The sequence below is a fragment of the Calypte anna genome, chromosome 7, assembly GCF_003957555.1.
Source record: "Calypte anna isolate BGI_N300 chromosome 7, bCalAnn1_v1.p, whole genome shotgun sequence".
Classification (NCBI taxonomy): domain Eukaryota; kingdom Metazoa; phylum Chordata; class Aves; order Apodiformes; family Trochilidae; genus Calypte; species Calypte anna.
Window position 1 is genome coordinate 585,001 of NC_044253.1, and position 20,731 is coordinate 605,731.

General features: G+C 44.7%; 1 protein-coding gene across 2 annotated transcripts in view; it reads right to left on the minus strand.

The window, feature by feature from the left end:
• Window positions 1-2,093: 2,093 nt before the first annotated feature.
• Window positions 2,094-20,731, minus strand: part of GPD2 (glycerol-3-phosphate dehydrogenase 2) — a 51,788-nt gene continuing 33,150 nt past the window's right edge. For both annotated transcript variants that reach the window (XM_030453980.1, XM_030453979.1), the window contains exons 7-17: window positions 18,567-18,731; window positions 17,790-17,934; window positions 14,272-14,465; window positions 11,958-12,092; window positions 11,544-11,719; window positions 10,904-11,035; window positions 10,319-10,477; window positions 8,503-8,615; window positions 8,334-8,412; window positions 8,097-8,195; window positions 2,094-5,183 (exon numbers count right to left, since the gene is read on the minus strand). In XM_030453980.1, the coding sequence (XP_030309840.1) occupies window positions 4,881-5,183; window positions 8,097-8,195; window positions 8,334-8,412; window positions 8,503-8,615; window positions 10,319-10,477; window positions 10,904-11,035; window positions 11,544-11,719; window positions 11,958-12,092; window positions 14,272-14,465; window positions 17,790-17,934; window positions 18,567-18,731 (1,700 nt within the window). In that variant the 3' untranslated portion in view covers window positions 2,094-4,880. The remainder of the gene's footprint in view (window positions 5,184-8,096; window positions 8,196-8,333; window positions 8,413-8,502; window positions 8,616-10,318; window positions 10,478-10,903; window positions 11,036-11,543; window positions 11,720-11,957; window positions 12,093-14,271; window positions 14,466-17,789; window positions 17,935-18,566; window positions 18,732-20,731) is intronic.

The window sequence follows — 20,731 nt, forward strand, 5'->3', positions numbered from 1 at the left end:
GAGCAAATTAGAGAACAAATTGGGGGGGCTGGGGGAGGGGGAGAGAAAAGCGGTAATTTATGAAAACATGGTACACCATAATTTTGCCATTTTTCTCCAATAAGGATGGCAAATGATTCATGGGGAAAAATGAAATATATTTCCCTGTCAGTTCGATGGATCTGAGATTTACAGCTCCTTGACTTGGACAGGGAAAACTCAGCTCGCATAGAAATGAACTGCAAATCAGCTAATTGCAGAGAGGCAAAAATAAATTTTAACAAAAATAAAATAAAAAAAAAGGATTTTCTGCCCACTTCAGTAAAACAAGATGAGCAACAACTTAGGAGAGAGCAAAGGAAGGAGCTGAGGTGCTGTGCTTGCTGGGGAGCTGCCTCTGGCTGGCACCGTCACTGCTCCCCCCGTGTCACTGCTCCTGATCACCCCCATCACCCCCACCCCAGCTGGACAAACAAATGATGGGACCTTGCTAAAGCAGAACCGAGGTTACCTGATGGAGTTAAATAAAGCCCGTGGAGGAGGAGGGGACCAGGGGAGCTCTGGAAACCCCAGGGCTGTGGAACTGAGGCGGCTCCAGGTGCTTGAGCGGTTCTGGGCTGGGGGTTCAGAGGAGGCAGACACAGCAGGCTGGCACTGCTGGCGTTTGCTGAGGATCAAGTTCAGTTAAAGAATACAGGCAAAACTTCCCCCGTTTTGTGCAGAAAGCTCCAAACCTGCTCCCAGCCCTCCCCAGACAGCCCGGTGTACCTGACTGCCCATGCAGAACTGCTGTGAGCAAACCCAGACAAAGCTCAAGGCTGGCACAGGGCAGCAAAACTTGATCTCTGGCTGTATTTGCCATCCCAGAGGAGACCAGTTGATCCCAGTGCCTTCAGCAGCAGCTTCCCAGCCAGCAGGCCAGGATGGGTCCCCCAGCCAGCCTGGCAGCATCTGGACCAGGGTGCAGTGATTCCTCCAGGGGACCCAGGGCAAGAACCCCGATGCAGAATGCACTGACAGCTCTGCCACCCTCCTTTTCCAGCCAGGGGAAGCAGGACTCCCTTAGCAGCCAAGATCCCTCCCTGCTGAAGCTGGGTTTCTCTCCTCAAGAGATGCAATCAGCTCCTACCTGACCTGGGGAACACCCAGCTCAGGCACCAAGGCTGCAACATGAATATTGTTAGGATCTTCCACAGCACATTCCCAAAGCAGGCTGCGAGGTTTGGTGCAGAGCACCCAGCCCCAAAAGACTGTCCAGAAAAACTCTGCATTGAGTAGCAGATTCCAGAGCGTGACCCAAGGCAATTTCAGTGCTGCAGAATATCTGGGATGAAGACGATTGTTGCAAATGTTTCCTGACACGTTACTTACACGCCACAGATTAGATAAAATTCACAGTCTCTGTAATTACACTCGGGTGGTATTGGTCCTGTTTATTTCTGTGGGGGAGACGTGGAGCTTTCCTGGCTGCACGTACACAAGCCCTGCATTCAGCACAGTGACATCACAGCCGTGGAATATCCCTATTACAAGTGTAAATTAAAACCTATAAAATAATATGGAGATTATAAAAATTGCGTTAAAACTGATAACAGCTTTGCTGATTTACTGACAATGAAAATATATAGCATTTTTTCTGTCAGAACATTTATCAACGTGTGGCAACCCTGGATTAACTTGACATGTAGAAATGATCAGAATGGATTATGAAACCTCTTCCATTCATTTCTGCTTATTTTAGTTACAATAAAATTAATCAGTGTGCAAAGGAACACTGGGGACTGGCATTTCCCCCAGACCCAGACCCAGACCCAGACCCAGGCCAGTGGGGTGGCTGCAACTCCAGTGTGAGGTGTTAGAGGCCTCACCCTGCCTGTCAGCACCCAGCACACACACAGCTCCTACCCCCCAGGGATGCCAAAAATTATTAACTCATAATTTTCACTTTTAAACTAGGAAGTGCTAAATTCTGGGCTAAAATGGGAAAGCGTGGACAAAATTATGTGATGTTTCCTGAGAAGCATCTGCGTGAAGATTTTTCCTTCAAAAATAAACTTTTTCAAGGCTGATCAAAGTTATTTTTGTGGCTGCCACAACAAACTGCCAGGGAAGGGACCATTTTTAATCAGTTTTATTGATTCATGCTTTCAGCTCTTACTCAGTTAAAAACAAGGCACATTAAATACATCCTCTTATTGCTCTATAAATGCATGCGGCTCATTCTGTATATCAAAAGTAATAAATAATGGCAGTAAAACACCAAGACAGTTATAAAAATGACAACCCAGCCTCAAACACAGCATTTAAGGGTTCGGTTTGGAACGGCAGCTGCAGGGAATACCCAAGTGCCACATGTCACACATGCAGTGGGTACGTGTGTGTGTACACACAGACATACCTATCCATACACACACAGAAACACACTGCATGGAGAAGCATCCCCCCTCCCCAGGCAGGCAGTTTATTTAAAACAGAAAACAAAACCCCCCACCCAGGAATCCAACTTCTACCTCAAAAAAAAACCAAAAACAAAACCAAACACAAAAATCACATTGCTGTTCATCCACCCCGGATCAGAACAATGCATGGCAGAGACATTGTACAACTCTTCCTACATTCACATTACAAACAAAACAAAACCCAAACCAGCATTCCTGAAAACAAATGTGAGGTGATAAATAAATACTTCTAGATTTTTTTCCACATTTAGGTTCAGCTGTTTTAAGTAACACATGCAATTGTCTCTGGGTACACAAGGTAGGCGTACGAGATCTTGCTGTGCCACACAAAAGAGCAGAGAAGCATGACAGTAAAGTGCCTAAGATGCAAAGCAAATCCGTATTGGAGGACACACAGAGAGCCAAGAAAATCCCAAAGTCACAGTCACAGTCAATTTCTGTATGCAGGATTACTAGAACAAGAGAACAAAGAGCAGATTTTGGGTACAAAGCAGAAAATTCTGGCTTTACAGGTAAACTCGCTTGTATTATTAATTCTTAACAGTGCCTTTAATAGAGGAGTGGAGGAGAATTTTTCTTTAAACCATACAAAAGATGTTAAATATTGTAAATATTTATGTGGCCTGGAAAAGGTCTCATTACCTTTTATTTTTAAAATTTTTTAAAAATTACTGTTAATAGCAGAATCCTAACCCCCTTTGTGCTCACTGAACCAAAATAACCTGTGTACTGTCCATGCATCCCACTCCAGTCCTGCAGTGTGCAACTCTTACTGTGCTTTTATCTGAAAACAGTTTTGACAGCCTGAAGCTGTGTCAAACATGACATACTTTACCTGAACACATTGGAACAGAATTTTAGAAAATAAAAGTTTACAGGAGCACAGGAACAAACCCCTTTCTTTGTTCATAACACAAATCCTGTCATTGTCAAACATGCTCAGTCCTTGTTCACACTGAGTGTGCCTCACCAGCACAGAACTCAAAGCAAGAAAGCCACAACCCCTTCACAATATCTGCATTTTGGTACAAGGCAGCAATTTAAATAAAAATTAACATGCAAAAACTATTTGAAAGGCATTTTACCCCAGACTGTCTCCTTCCCACCAGATTTCATCCATTGTCTGGACTGACAGAAATATATCCCTTTACCCAATATTAAATGAGACTTGCTTTTTTTTGGGTTTTGTACCTAGTGTTCTTAAACAGATAATTTAAATAATTTTTTTTAAAGGCCTCTCCTCTCCAGCCAAACACATCATCTGTACCTGCCACCCCACATCCTAGTGCTCCTCAGCATCTCCCTTCTGTGGATGTTATCAGTCTCCCTTTTAAAATACCCACATAACCTTTGCTGTTCATTCCTGTGCTTCTGTTGTCCTTTAGGGACAGTGGTGACATCAGATTTTGCACAGGTAGAAATTCTGACACCTTGAAACTGAGGCTCGTTTTGGGCTGTAAACTGTTATTTCTACTTGAACAAGAGGACAGAATGACAAATTCATCAGCAAACCATTCTTCTGTTTTTCCCTTCCTTGCTCTGCATCAGGCAGAGCTCCTCCATCTGATCTGGAACCCAGTCTATCCAACAGCAGAAGGGCAAAGAGCCAGATATAACACCACTGAAAAGTGCTCAATTGAGTGGTCCTTTTTTTTTTTTTTTTTTTTTTTAATTAATCTGCTGAAAAATAGCCCTTTCACTGTTATAGAAAAGTTAGTGGAATGCAAAACAGATTTCATTGTTTCACTTTGTGTCTGAGCATTTTAAATAAACAATTAAGACTGTTATGGTATCAAAACCTGCCATCCTCCACAGTGCTTGACCAAAGCTGGAAACAGCATGAAGCACTCTACAGCCTCAAACACCACCTGCTAGACACTGCTATTTATTAAAGGAAGCTTATTTTTATTAATATGGGGGACAGGAAAGCTGTCTCCTAGCTTTTAACTCAATTATTAGCCTGGGTGATTAATCAAGATGTCTTGTAGTTTTCCAGCTTTGTACTGCTGATGATTTTGCCTGGCCAAGGATTGGTACCACTGCAGGAAGAGCACTGGAAGGAGCAAAGCCAGCAGCCTGCAGAAGGAAGGCTCACCATGGTTCTTCACCACCACTGCCACCTCAGCAGTCCCAGCTTGGCTCCTCCTGTGATTCTATCTCCAGCCCAGCACATCGGCCTTCCCCTTCTTGCTTGTGTGGAAGAGGACAGAGCAGCTGCTTGTAAATACTCAACAGGTACTTGCAAAACTCAACGCCACGCATTTCAAGGCAGGATTCACTTCTTTTTAAAGGTAAAGGTGATGTGGAAGTTAGTGAACAAGGCAACCTGTGCACGTGTGCTTGTGTCTGCACCTGAATCTTTCTGGAGTGTATGCCTGAACTCTTGTTAATCAGCTCCTCTGCCCAAGGGACACCCAGCCCGAAGGCCAGGTCCTGGGGCAGTCAGAGCCACACAGAAAGCCGTAAGTCGTGGGTGCAAACACAGCAGTGTATTTCTGAGAGAGCCAGAGGGACAGACAGACACCGGTCACCTGGGGCAAGCAAGGACACTCGGGAGCACTGGAATGTTGTCAGCAGAGAGGAGGGGGCAGGCAGGGGCTGTGTGTCTGTGTCCTCCCTCAGAGCCCCCCCCCCACTGCGGTCCACCGGGATGACCCCCCGCCGCCGCAGGCTCTCCTCCGCTGTCTTCATCAGCACGGCCAGACGGCTGCCCGAGACGTGGCCCTTCTGGATGGCACTCATCAGCTGCAGGAGGGAGAGCACCCATCAGCTCCTGACAGGGACACAGCCCAGAGGGGACAGCCCCTCACGGGAGGTCTGCCAGCAGCCACCACAGCCCTCCCCGGCGGTGGCCGCAGGGACACGGGGCACCCGCAGAGCCACACGCTGCACCCACTGGGTGACACCCTCCCCATCCCACTGGTGGAGGGGACACTCTTGGGGAAAGTAATTAAGGAATAATACGTGGAACTGATTTTCCCATACGTAAAGCAAAGACTCAGATCAGGGCTCATTTACATTTTCCAGAACTGTCTGTGAAGGTGTTGGGCAGGCACGGGTGGCAGGGAGAGCAGAAGTACCAAATGCCACGATTTGGGAGCGCAGTAGCGCAGGCAGCCATCAACACCAGGATTTTTTCAGTGACATTTAAGAATACAGGAGAACCCATCTATTTCACAGGTGCTTTTTTTTTTCTTTTAATATCTGAAAGATGTCACTAGAACACCATTCCTGATCTACCACTGACCCCAGACCATACCCTTTTTCGTTCACATGCCCTGCTTTGGAGAGACAGTGTACTTGACTTCCACAATTCTTTCAAATCCAAATTCCTTTATAGACTTTTAAAACTAATTTGCCTTTAAGTCCTTGAAACTGGACTCAGCTCTATCTTAACGAACACACACTAGTGCTAAGATTTTAGTTAATTCTTTTTTATCCCACGGATAAAGTGAGCATTAGACTTGAAATTACATGCAGTCAGCTTGTCAAAGACTGCTATGGAAAGCAATCGGCACTTAGAGAATGCAATTTCTTACTCCCACTGAGTGCTAAGAATCTTCCAGATTTCTTCCCTTCCATAGGAATACCTATTAATTATATCTGCAGCTGGACCTCTATGCAAATGTGGCATCAACCCTGTCAAAGCTGGAAGGAGCACCAGGGAAGGAGGGAAGGGAGGGAAGGGAAGGGAAGGGAGGAAGGGAAGGAAGGGAAAGGAAGGAAGGGAAGGGAAGGGAAGGGAAGGGAAGGGAAGGGAAGGAAGGAAGGGAAGGGAAGGGAAGGGAAGGGAAGGGAAGGGAGGGAAGGAAGGGAAGGGAAGGGAAGGGAAGGGAAGGGAAGGGAAGGGAGGGAAGGGAAGGGAAGGGAAGGGAAGGGAAGGGAAGGGAAGGGAAGGGAAGGGAAGGGGAAGGGACAGAAAGGAACCCTGTGCTTCACAGACCCAGCCAAGGCTGGAAAACCCTCACTGTGTGTGAGGGTTGAGTGGCAACTTGCTGCTGGCCAAACCAAACCCTTGGCATGGCCCTGCTCCCCACCTGCAGAGCTAGGCAGCCACCCTGGTACAAAGTGTTCCTATATTCTAATATAAATGTCCACAAATATTTGCACATGGCTTTCCACAAGCACTCTGCGGTAAAATGCAATTACTTGAAAGTTTTCAGAGAGCAAACACAGAAGTATTGGGAGCTGACTTAACAGATCCATTAAAAAAAAATAAAACAAACAAACATTTCATGTATTTTGTTCCTTCCATGGCAACCTCCTGTTAATTTCATCACCAGGCTTCCTACTTCCCCTTTGGCAGGGCAGCAGCTCCCGTGTGCTGCTCTGGGTGGCTGCAGGAGGAGGTGCCTGAGCCACGGGGCAACGTTCAGATCTCTCTGGGGAAGGTGGAGGAGAAGCCAGCAGCCACAGCTACACGGTTTTACAAAAGTACCTGTGAAACTACAGCACACCAGTGAGCTGCCTTTTCCATTTTAAAGATTTGTTGGCTTGGGGCAGGCAACCCTTAATGTGATTTTTCGGCAAAGTAAAGCAAAAACCCCAGAAAGCCACCAAAAAACCCACAAAATATGTAATTAGTAGTTGTTTCAGCAACCAAATTATAGGTCAACACAGCCCTTACAGCAAATGCTGGGTTCCCCTCCACTAATTAAAAGTTTCCACAGACAAAGGGATGTAAGAGGGAGCCCCTTTTCAACAGCCAGGAAAACAGCTGGGATTTTCTCTTACATTTGAATACATAATCATAAGCTCCCAAAGGCATTATTTCTTTCACCTCCCTGGTTTGTTTGGGGAATTTTTGCCCCTTCCCCCAAGTGCATTTCAGTTACCCAGCTAAATTGCTGCATTTCAGGCAAATAAATAGTCCTTTTTTCTAATGCTGGACACAACCTGTGAAAATTTTCTGCATTTAGATTCAGAAATGCTGCTCTTATCTACAGCTCATCTCGAGAGAGACAATTACCATTTCCTTTGCCTTGATCTTGTTTGTTTAACTTGACACAGTGAAGAAAGGGCTGACATTGACCAAAATCCCCAGCATTAATTTATCTCATGTTCAGCATTCATCATTGCCACCATGCAGGAAAGACATGGCAGTCACTTGAAATACCACACCAAGGAAGGCTCTGCAAAAACACAGCTGGCTGGCAAACTGCAAGGCAAAAGGAGCTGAGCAAACCAATGCTTCAGCAGCACCCTTACATTTATTTTAAAGCCCTGCAGAAAGCAGATGTAAAGGTTGTCAACATAATGTCTTCCATGCTAACTGAGACAATGCAGCCAACCCAGCAGCCAACATGGGATTTTATGGACTGGATGAGCTTTAGCCACAAGCTCATTCTTTAAAATATTCAAAGTAGTTTAGAAATTAGTAATCACTTCACAAACCCAGATACGTGTCAGTGTGCATGGTACACCTCTCAGTGCACGACTGTGCTGTTTGAATATACTTGAACAATATTTCTGTATTAAAAAGCCAAATCCAGGTCTGTATTGTGTTGTACTTTGTAAACTGAATCTGTTCTTTGGGTCTGTTTCTGCACACTCACCTACCCTCCAACCCCACCCTTCAGCAGAGAGAGAGAAAAACAAAAACACTTCTGCCTTGCTTAACTGAAGTCAGAGTTTCTCTTGTAACAAAGAAACACCTACCTGCAAAAACTCATTGAGCTCGACCTGCCCGTTTTTGTTCAGATCCACTTCACTTAGAATATCATGAAGTGTATTTTCAGCAATTTGCATACTGATGCTCTGGACAAAAAAAAAGAAAAAAAAAGAAAAAGAGCACAGAAGTATGTCAGCTGGCTTGTTCAGCACTATTTGTGCCACACTCTGAAATTTAGATAAGAGGCTTAAAAAGGAAAGTAAAAGAACACGAGGAAACATTACCTCCAAGACACGCTGCACATCCAGTATAGTAATAAACCCTTTCTTGTCCTTGTCAAACATGTGGAATCTCTTCTTGTACCTGCAAGATAAGGATTATCCGTGGGGAAAACTGTACTCAGAGGAATGACAGGTATTCATTCCTAGCAGCAGAGAGAACTCTCTTACTTACCTTTCAATATCTGAGGGCCCTAGACTGATTTCAGACCTGTCTGTTAATTGATCAGATTTTACTTTGTAGCCCATTTCATAATAGAGAAATTTTTTAGCAGCTTCAAGTTCTTCCTACAACAACAACAACAAAAAAGAAGAAATGCATATGTGAGAAATAGGAAGCTCTTACACGATTATTTTTAATTTAGCATTTATTGGCTTCTTCCACTTAACCAGAATTTATCTAATGTCCCAAAATCAAGCAGATGGTAGCTGAGAAGTATTTAAAAGAGAAGTTAAGCTTTGGCACTTTTTAGCCTTTAGCTAACAAGTCTAGTGAAGCTTTCTAATTACTGTGTGAACACTTCCAGGACCATACCATGCCTCCCGTCACACATGGTGCTTCTACCTATTTCATGAGGAATGGAACTTGCTGGTCAGGCCCACAAAATGCTATTTGACTCACAGCTGGTACCTGAGAGCAAGGTTTCATCTAGCTGTCTAAAATCAGAGAAGGAAAAAAATCTGGAGGCTCAACATCTGGAGGCAGATGTTTTAAATTAGTTTCTTTGTGTTTTAAATTAGTTTCTTGACTGTGGCAAAATTAATTTATTACCAGAAAGTTCAGCAGGAGGTCTTCTATAGGCAGTGTTTTTGATAAGTGATAAACACCTGACACAGATGAAGCAGTGTAGGGTAGAGCAGAGTTCTCTCCACAGCCCTGGGTGCACCAAACGTGGCTCTAGGAATAATGGGAGCATCTGCCACATGGGTACCAGTATGAGAACCCACACAGCAGCTAAAGAAGAGCAAGCACACCAAGGGATGGCTGCAGCAGCTGTGAGAGGTAAAAGGCATGTAGAGATCAGACACCTCACCTGGCAAAGACTTGTTGGGGAAGGGATAGCAGGAGACCAACTGAAGCTGACCAGACTACTCTTACATACTTCAGTGTAAGCAAACAAATTTTGCCTACAAAAGCCTTGAAGTTCCAAATCAACAAAGACTTAGTTAATGGTCTTACTAGAAGATGTAAATTGAAGAATGCTCTTCTGGATAGGCACTGCTGTCAATGTAAGCACTTCAAAATGGCCCAGGACTGGTTACAGAAGGGATGCTCAGGATCAAGGGGGGGTTTAGCCTCATTTGAAAGGAAAGGACTTATCCCAAAGAACCCCAGTGGACATTCAGAGGCTGCCTTGCTGGCAGCAGCCAGCTCACAGCACGCAGAGAGAGCTCTGCAGGTGCACACAGTACATGTCCCACGTCCCTTCCTGCAGGCTGTGGTGACACTGGGTGCTACCTCCCCAGCTATGGGCTGCTGGAGCTCAGGCTGCCCATGCAGCCTGAAACATCATGCCAGCTTCAAACTCTTGGCTTCTGCATGTCTGAGCAGAGGACAAAGGAAGATAACAGTGACCTCAAACATTAACTTAGACCAGAGAACAGTGCAAACTTTGTATCACCATTTTTAAAAAGACACAGCAGACAAAAAGGAGTAACACAGACTACAAGATCCCCCTTTGCTGTGGCTGATCCGTTGAAAGACAAAATATTTGAACAGGAATAGCACAGTGATGCCAAGTCTGCTTTCCTTTTTAAAGTTGGGGAAGAGCAGGGTACAGATCTTCACATTCCCCTCCACCCCCCAGCCAGCACCAACTCATTTCACTGCTATTTTCATGAAGTCTGTGTAATGAAATGCGCCAAGTGAATCACTCTCTCAGGAAGAGAGCATCACTTGAAGTTCTCTATTCAACTAATTTAGATCGTTAACATGGAAACTACTTAAAAAAAAACAAAAACAGTTTCAAGATAAAAAAGGCCCTTTGTACCTTTTTTTTCTGCTCACTCCAGTTAAGTTCCCTCCCCATTATATCCACGATTCTTGGCAGAGCTTCCTCTGCAGCCTGCACATTCAGAAAGGCCAAGCGAGTGCGTCGGGAAATCATATCCACTGCTGTGCGGGCATACTCCTTAACACCATAGACAACCTGCAACAAAAGGCAGGGGGAAATGCAGATGGGAAAGCAGACAGGCATTGTCAGCACTTGTGTTCAGCATCACAAACCCCACTGCTGGGCTGCCTACACAAAATGAACTTTCTGTAAGGAGCTCCCATCCAGTCGAGGAAAGGGATTGAAAATCTCCCTCTTCCTTGGAGTGTTTTATAAAAACCCATCTGGGATGAAAGGCACCTATCTTTTATTCATAAACACACTATATAATTGTAGTTATTTAATTGTATGTGTATATATAATATTGATGTGTATGTATATAAACATCAAAATAAAGCAGGCTCCAGGGAAGGTGAAAAATAACAACAGACAAAAAAAATGTGGACTTCACGGAAGGGCTTACAGAGCAACCTGCTTACCCAACAAGAGAACCAAAGGACATGATGTAGTTTTCCCACATACCTCAGCTTCAATGTAAGGAAATTCAGATACAAGACGTTTCCCAACAACTGGCCATCTCTTCCCTGTGACCTGGGCTATTTTGGCCACCTCAAAAGCCTTGCCACCGTACGTTGAAGCCAAATGCTGAGCCACCTATGGAGATGAAACCAAACTCAGTATGCTTTGAAAGCACATCAAATACACATGCATTTTTCTTGTCAGTTCTCTTATCACCAGTAACAAACAGGCTGGAGAGGTTTTACATTGTGACTGTGGGGCAGGGAAGCACCTGGTTAGATCAGCACTGACACCACTGAATGTACATCATGGTAGCTGTGACCCACTGCTCCAGCTCTTCTGCTCTGCTGGGGTCATCACATCTGAAGCAGAGGTTTTGTGGGGCTCAAAGGAAGACAGACCCTACCATGCTGTAACATCTTAAAGCAGGGAACAGTCAAGATTATGAGGAAGAGAAAAGGCAAGAACAGAAGAACAATTACTCGAATTTATTTTTGTTAAAACTGTCTTTGTCCTGGCCAGAGAATAAGCTCTTACCAGGTTCAGCAGACCTCTGTACAAGTTATGCTGATATTAGATTTAGTGGGAAAACAAAACCCTCCAACACAGAGACACCAGAGCACCAGCAGAAACCATAACTCACCTCACTTTCAAGCCCATAGTCTTGGACCAATCTAATGTAGAGAGTGGGACTCCAGTTCTCAGCCCCTTGTAGCTGCAGCCCAATGGTCTTACTGGAACCTGCCTTCAGATCATGTGCCTGAATAGCTGCATCAATGGTGTCCTGTGCCATGGCACGGTAGGTTGTCCACTTCCCACCTGTAACCAGACATTTACTCTTTATGTGGAGAAAGCAAGTGAAATACCAAGTTGGTACAGACTGCACGCAGTTTATATATTGCATTACCCTTACTAGACTTGCTCCAGCAAGCCTGCCACACTGCCACTGACAGATCATTACCTAGCTACAGGAACATGAAGGATTAATCCTGTCACTGGAAAAGTTTTGAATAAAACAGAGCCCAGCAGAGGTGTATCTGAGGAGAACTCCCACTACCTGCTATGGTGACAAGGCCGCTCTCGCTGATGCTGACGACGTGATTCCGGGATATGGACTGCGTGTCTTTGGAGCTGGGGTCTGTGACCAGGGGACGAATGCCACTCCATGCTGCCAGCACATCTCCTCTTCTCACTGTCCAGAACGAAAGAGCAGCCCGAGTCAGGCAGGAAGAGGCAGGAATTTATGTGACAACCCTCCCAGCCCCTGCAGCATTGCCCCCGAGCAGACGCTCGCTGTGAAACAAGGACTGCACCACACTCTGTTTGCTGAGCAACTCCACAACCTGGAGAAGATTCTCCAAAGTAATGGAAGGGAGAAGCTGGGCTACAGAACTGATGGAAACAGCACTGCCCTGATTGCCATCAATACCATTCTTTAGCCCAACACACAGAGAGGTCCATTTTTCACACCAGTTAATAGCCAAAGAGCCACCCATCAGAAGTCCACATCACTCCTACACCACCACCTCTCCCAGCCCTGCCTTCTCCTTATCACTGCTCCAGAATCCCTGTCCCACTCCACAAGGAGCCTGGATTAATGGCCATTTACTCTTTCCCCCACTGCTATTCCTCTGCTTCCCATCCAGTTAAAAGTGAATCCCTAAAGCCAGCCCTGACTGCTCTGGAAACTTGGGAGGAAGAAAACCTGGAGGCATCAAGTAGTCACTAAAGCCCTAACAGTTGCAGGAAAACAGCCTGGCCTCCAAAAGTCACTCTTTTTTAGTATATAAAACATGGGACCACTTGAGAATTTAATTAAATTAATTTCGCTGCTTATTACATCTGCAATAGAGAAACTGACCCATTTGCTTTGTGCTGAAGTCTTTGGAACATATTTTTGTTTTTTAAGACAACTTCCAAATAAATGATAATTGAAAATCAGTAATAGGGTGTAAAAAATATCCCCAAAGAACACAAAATAGATTTCAGAAATCAATGGTGCTCTGCCAGCATGTTTAACCTGCCAAAATGAAGTGTTAATCACAGAAATAAGATACCATATTACGTTTATAAACTAATGAAACTAGAAAAAGCAGCATGCGTGACACTATAATTAAACAGTTGGAACACATCCAAGCCTGTGTAAGTTGATAACCCTGGCACTGTCTCTGGCAGCAAAAAGGCAGGTCTGCAGTGAGTTGATATGGCCAGCACAGTTGTTAATTCAATAACAAGCAATCTATAAACACTGCTAATTGCATATGTGAAAAACAGCGTGCACCCAGGTAGGGTTCATTCAAAAGAATTAAACACTCCATAAGGCACTTTTGTAAGATACCTTGCAAAACCTCTGTCTTATTCACAGTCCTAACTCCACCAGCTACCTGCCTGGCTTGCTGTGCTTTAAATAAGCCAACTTCTGCTCAAGGAACTTAAAGGTACATTCCCCAAAGACTTCTTCTGAACTTTATACAACACAGAGCCACCAATTATCCACTTCCAGAAACAAGGAACTGAGCATTTCCAACCTCTGGACAGCAAGTTTTCCTGGATGTATGGATGCTGCAACGTTCCAGGCAGAGTGCATCTCAGATTTATTTTGATGCTGCAATCACAGCAGAAATACAGAAGTACAAGTGCTTTCACAGAGTGATTTTTAAAACCCTGACTGTGAAGGAACAAAGCCTCTCTCCTGTTAACCAGCCCTGAGCCAAAGCAGGCCAGCATTTTACAGCAGATGTGTTCTCAGCTCAGCTACTGAAGGGAACAACTATCACCAAGTAATTTTTTAAAATTCCTCTTTCTGCCCATTATACTTTCCTCTCCCACTGAAAACTGACACTATCAGGTATCTACTGTATCAGAAAAAAATAATTCTAACAATAAAGTGCCTAGAGAAATGGAAATAAACACAATAGCATGGGAAAACTCAGAACAACTCCTACATCAAGAAAAGCAGGTGAATACTTGATGTACTTGGGCAGATGTATGACCCAACATACATTGGTCCCAGTTCTGTCCCAGTTCTGCAGAACCTTGCAGCTACCACCCAAACAGCCCAGGGTGCTCTTGGCTGTGCAGCTGGCATCAGTGAGATGAAAGGTATGTGAAATCTGAACATGCAGGTACCAAACAATTTCCATTTCAATAGTCCAAGCAGTGCAGGGATGTCTGGGAAAGCATTATTTTATAGCTCTGAAACATACATCAAGATGACATTTCATGTCCCGCTCATTTTGGAAACCCCCAGCTGCAGGGGAGCCACAGTTATCAGAGTCACAGCCAGTCTCCAGGCAGAGAGCACTGACTCAAAGTGAAATGCCAGGCTCAGCAGGACCTCCCTGGGAAAACCAGAGCTGACCAGGGCTCACCTTCAACATCAGCGCTCAGGTAGTTGCGCACTTCGCTCAGAATGAAGTTTATATCTTCCTCTGTGGGAATGGGGTGGGAAGTAACATCCGTGGGGCTGTCGGTGGTCCCTGCAATGGTCATCTTCTCCCAGGGCAGGAAGAAAATCACTCGGCCATCGCTGGTGGCTGGGTCAAGCAGCCCCATATTGCCAGGGCTGAAAGGAAGAAGGGACACGGGTCAGAACTCCTCAGGCATCGCCAGGGACTCTGCTCTTGCACACCTTGTCCCCTGGGCAAAGCAACAGAACATTACCTTTCTTCTCAGGTCACCAGGCATACAAAATCTCAATGGCTTTTACCATCTGCACTCACAGAAGGGTGCAGAGATGGGTGTGTAAACATTTCTTCATATGGTTTTAAAAATAACTAGAAAATGAACGTATGCAAAACCAGTTATCCTGATCACTTATTAAATAGCTGTGCTTCTATTTCAGAAAACAAAAGGTTTCTATAAACACTTCAAAGCAAACAGCTTTCTCACAGGAAAACGTGTAAAGCTGCCCCTTTTTTTGGTTATTTTTATTCAAAAGAAAGGTGCTGACTTTGGCTTCAGGTGCTTGGAAGTCCTTGTACAGACACCTGTGCAGTCAGTTTAGCAGCCTGCAGGTTTTGCACCTATTCCTGCTAGCAGGAGGAGGCTGTGGCACATATATGGGAAGAGGAGAAGAGGTATATATTTAGGTGGTAATAAGGAGCACCAGAGGTGAATAATTCAATGGACTCACAGAACTACCCACGCAGTAAGCTGAAGGCAGACAAAGACCTGCTTGGATATGAATTACCTATTTAAGAGAGCCACGAGCTGAATCACTAGACTTCCTAAAAATGAAATATTCAAACTGATTACTGAAGGTAAGTTTTCAATATCTGGAAAGGCTAGAAGAGAAGCTGAAAATTTCATATATAGCATGTATATTAGAACATTTTTTAGATGATATTTATAGACAGCTTAAGCATACGGTTGGAGAAGTACAATTTAATAGGGGAAGTCAACACAGATTTGTGAAAGGTAAATCACCTCAGACAAATGATTACTTTTTAAAATGAAAAAGCTATTGATTTAGAGACAAAGGAAACTAGAAATTTAATATACAGTATCAGAATATTCAGAAAACTTAAAAAAAAATCATACTTTTGAGAAAATGTCTAATGTGATTTTCTAAAAACTCTTAAAAATAAGGAAGAGAAACCAGTAAAGACTCAAAACTAAGTTCCATACCATTTATGGCCTGAAGTGGTTTTGGTTAGATTACACAGCAAGTGATGAGATAGGATGAAAGAGTTTTCCATACCAACAAATTAACTGAATTTATGGTTACCAGTTATTCTGGGAATATATCCTGGGAATATCCTGGGAAGCTCGTTCTCAATCTCCTATTGCTATGTTTGTTTCATCTTATATCAGCCACTGAAGATCCACCAAACAGATTAAAAATAAGACATTTCCCAACAAAAACAAGCATCCCTACAGCCAAACTCTGCCTGTTCTGGGACTCCAGAGCCATTTGACCAAAGCACCACAAATGCTGTTGAAGAGTAACTGGAGTAGAACTAAAGTTTCACAGCTCAGCTGGAATCTGAAATGCAGAGCATACAGGGAAATTCCAGAAAGGCAGAAAACATCTGAAATTTGTCAGAAGGGAGGGGAAAAAAGTACTGCATTCATGCACACATCTCAGGCAGGAAGCCTGTCTGAACAAAAGTAGCCAAACCCCTCTCTCGTTTTAGCAAATAATGCACTTAAATAATGAGCAGTGGAAGAGTTGCTGCTGCTGGTGGTGGAATAAATGTGTATACTAAAAATAGAATTAATAAGAGGAGGAACACTGGGACTATTAACGAAGAACATAAATGAGTAAGAAACCCATGGGAAATGAATGCATTAGGTTAACATCAGTTTTACAAAATCTTAAATATGTTTGTAACTAAAAACCTCCACCTGTTATGAAAAATTTTTCCTTTGCATGAGTCTGGCCCAAAGCTCTCTAACACATTTACCACAAGGTGAGTGGATGCAGTGAAATGGCAATCTTTCCTTGTTAGAGGATTATTCCTTGGCAGCAGCAGAAGGATGTGATACAGCTAAGATGAAATACCAAGAGTATTTTCCACTTAGCAGACAGTTCCTTGGTTTAAGCTATGTGACTTCACTGCTCTGTCTCATCAGCGGGGGCAGCTCGTGGGGAGATCACTGTTCTACAAGTAATGCCCACGTGCTGACATACACAGGGGAACCAGCAAAATGAGAATTATCTACATTTCCAACTAAAATTATTTGGTTATTACCCAATAAATAGATCAGAGCCCTCACACATATCAAGACATCACCTACTTTGAATTTACAAAGTGATTCAAAGTTCTGAAACTTTACACATTTTTGCTGTAGGGCTATAAAGTCAATCACACATTCTTTTCATAGTCTAAGAGGAAGCTGGGATGACAAAGCCATTTCTCCACACTGCTAGTGCTTTAAAGCAGCTATCAGGCCATTTTCTCATTTTTCATGTGTAAAGACACCAGAAAAAGAACAGAATGCAAGAGTGATTTTACACTAGGCCAAAAATGCCTCAATTTTACAGTCAGTGGTCGTGTCCTATTGGGACAGCTCTGGCAAAAACAACATGTTGTGCACTGGAAGTCTAAATTTCTGTTCACAGAGGAGTGTGATGATGATATGGAAGGCACTATTATAAATGCACTGTATCAACAGAATTGGGATAAGTCTATAAATGTGAATTTCCATTAGGATGCTAATGACTTCAGAAACCAAAGGTAATATTTGAGCTTCAACTGACATGGCTTACTTGGCAGAGGGGATTTGGCTTAGCAGCAGCAAATAAGGCAAGGAGCAGGAGTGTGCAGAGAGCGTGCTCACAGAGTGCCACGGGAACCTCTGCTGCAAGGTCAGCAGAGGGGGGCAAGTCCTCTCCCCCAAAACCACCACGGGCAGGTGGGCTCGTGTCTGCAGCAGTGTCAGAATTTAATCATGTTATTTTTGAACTACTTATTATATTGCCTACATGCTATGTTCATGTTTACTACGAGGGAAGTTGCAATGTGGCAGACTACAGTCGTGCAGTGTCATTGCACAGGGAGAACAGGAGCCTTCCTCTCTGGAAGGTTTTATATGCTTCTTGGTTTTTTAAGGCAGGGCAACTCAAACTCTTTATTAAAAAAAGGTTCCTTTTACAAGCCTGTTGTAGATGTTCTGCCTAAGCGTCCCTCTGCTGCAGTAGCAGTCCTGCCGTGGTGAGTTTTAGCTAAGAACTACAGGACTTCACTCTTACACATGAATTTTGTTATACATGAATACAGGAAATCGTTACTCTCAAGGCACAGCGCCAGAGTCCTCTTTAAAAAAAAAATCAAATTGTGCATTCAAACCTACTGCAAAATCTACAAATGCATCTCCACCAGCTTATTTATTAGAGACACCATCAGAGACTGTTAGAAATGGAGCATGTTTTGGATGTGGTTACCTGTAATAGCCAGGCATCACGATGTGCACGCCGGCGCTGGGCTGACAGATGTTTGGTACCTTCTGATCATCCATTTTGCGCACTGAGTCTGTGAAAGGTCCCGTAGCATTGATAACACATTTGGCTTTGACATCAAATTCCTGCCCTGCAAAAGAAAACAGTATCAATCACATACACCATTTGTTTTCCTGCTCACTGACACTCTCCATTATTAATCTATCTATGAACTTAACTCACTGTAAAGTATACGGTGCTGCTCTGAGCAGAACAGCTGGGGCGGCTTTTAAAAATTAACCAAGTCTTCACGTAACACCAGATTTAAAAGAAAATGTTTCACAGTGAAACTCCATCGTATCCATAAAGGTGGCAGACTGGGAGGAGGCGCTGGGCTGAACCCTGCCTCTCACCCAAGACAGACTTCAGCCTCACCCTGCAGACTCAGTAAATGGGATTATTACAGTACAGCACGTGGTGCCTTACAACATCATCTTTGCTTGACAGAAGGGTTTGGATGTAAAGCTTCGTCTGCCCTGCCAAAACACCAGTGTTTGAGTGAGAAACCTGACAGGACTGAAGGCTGACTGACACTAATGGCAGGCTGCTGCGCTCTGGGAAGATGGCTCCTGTGCTGCTTCACTGGTGTTTACCCACAGCCTGCTTCCTCCCACAGCCCACGCTGCCAGGGGGTGCCGGGCTCCCTGCTGGGTGGGGCAGGGTGCCGTGGGGTGCACAGACACACAGAACATAGAACACAGACACAGACACACAGACACACACCTGTGAGGACGTCCCTGCAGCGCACGCCGCACACCCGCTCCTTCCCGCCGGCCGGGTCCCTCCTCTTCAGCAAGTGCAGCACCTCAGCGTAATTGGCCATGGCAGCGCCGTACCTGGCAGCAGTCAGGGCGATGGCGAGGTTCATCCGAGCGTCGTTGTGCTGTCCTGCAGCGGGGAGGGGACCCGGGGAAGGACACCAGTCACCTCCAGCCACGGGCTCGTGGTATGGAAGGGTGTCAGAACCGATCTGTCACATCTGTCCCTGTCACATCCGATAGGCGTGATGGCTGCTGGCGCCTCAACGCCCTTATTCAGAGATGCATCTCCCCCCCGTCCTGCTGCGCCCAGCAGCCTGGGCCAGGGACACCCCACACCCCCTGCACACCATCAGGTGCTGAATTTGTACTCAAAAGCACCCTGATTCACCTCTGATTTAGCAGCACAGAAATCGCTCTCCCCTTTCTGTGACTGTCCTTAGCAAACGCACCACGTCCCACACCCCAGGAGCAGCCTTGCAGAGGCCCTGCCACATTATCGGCTTTCCAAAACACTTGGAGGGGTTTTTTTGTTTCTGTTTTGGGTTTGTTTCAGTTTTTATATGCATTTTAACTTCCCAACATACAACATAAAAGGATGAAAAAAAAAGAAAAAAAAGAAATAAGCAGACAAGAACTAATGAAGGATTCTTAACATGTATCATTAAAGATTTATTACTGAAATTCCCTCGTTAAAGAAAACCAAGAGAGAGGCGGAGGGACTATGAGGGGAAGATGATTAATTACTTTGAAATACTGGCTTCACCTGAGACTTTTCCTATTTATTATTGCCACTGAAGTTAAAGTCCTGGATGCTGGCTGGAAAGAATGACTATACATTGAAGGGGCCAGGCTCTGTGTGTCCTGAATAATTAATTTACGAGAGGGCAAAACTTCCTGTGGTACAGTTCAGTTCCCCATGTTCTTGGACCCCTTCTCTCAAAGATAATACTGATCAGGTGATAAATTTGTAATAGATATTGTAGCTGATTTATGTTGCCCCCATTCCCAACGTTTAGTATAAATGGTTTATGTAAAGTTCGGTCCTTCGGATTCTGCCCGTGCAGTCTGGAACCGCCACGCAAACAATCTGTTCCCAGCTAAAAGGGCAAAGTTATAAAGATGGGATCAATGGCCTCGAAGGTGCCACCCCCCTCCCCAAGCCCCTCATTCTTACACAGCCAGACGATGCAGTGCCATCAGTCTTCAGCTGCAAGAAAAAAAAACTTACAGGGAGCCTACAGAAACAGCAACATGATAAAGCACCAACGAAGAAACAAACCAACTCCAGCTCAGCCAGGCAAACAATGCCCAGGATAAACTGCAGCAAAGAACAGAGGAACAACTGAGCAAGCTGTCAAGAAAAACTGGGGATGCTCCATCACACAGGGTGAAGGATGCTGAATGCCCACCTGCAGAGGTGCTGCCCAGGCAGCAGTGAAGCCCTGAGCACCCCCTTCCCTACTGCAGGAGCACCCCAGGGACCAGAGGGGTTCCTCAGTTACCTTGTGATCCCCTATCCACTCCTTCTGGCCACCAGTGCCCCGACACAAATGGGTTTTCTCTGCCTGACCCAGGGGGGATTCACCACAACTTGCCCTGCCAGCCCGTACGGGCTCTGGTCCATGGGGAGTCACTGGGTATACTTTGCAAGCTTCCCCCTTCCCAGGTTTGTGACTTGTTTGTCCAGACCAAGAGCAATCCAGAGAAGCCAATCAGTAGAATAAATAATGTGGAAACAGGTGTAATTTCTAAAACCAAACATTTAAGTAGCAATTGTTTATTGAGCCCCAAATCCAAGAGCTGCTCAGCATTTTGCTCAAACTCCTGATGCTCACAGGGCAGAGGGAGCCCAGGACACGCTCAGTGCATTGCAGGATTGGGACCACTGTGCTCAAGATAACATTTTCACGCTTTCTCTGAAACTCATCCATTTTCCCCTCATCATTATTCTGATGCAAGAAACCCCTTGCTATTACTCAATTCTCAGCTGTCCAAAGGCACTCTGAGTGCCTATGTAATGTGCCTGCAGGAAGAGGACTGGGAAATAACCAGTTCCTGATTAACTACCCATCTAGAAAAACCCACTGGCTTCAGATCGATGTGACCTACAGCATGGAGTCCTAGAGT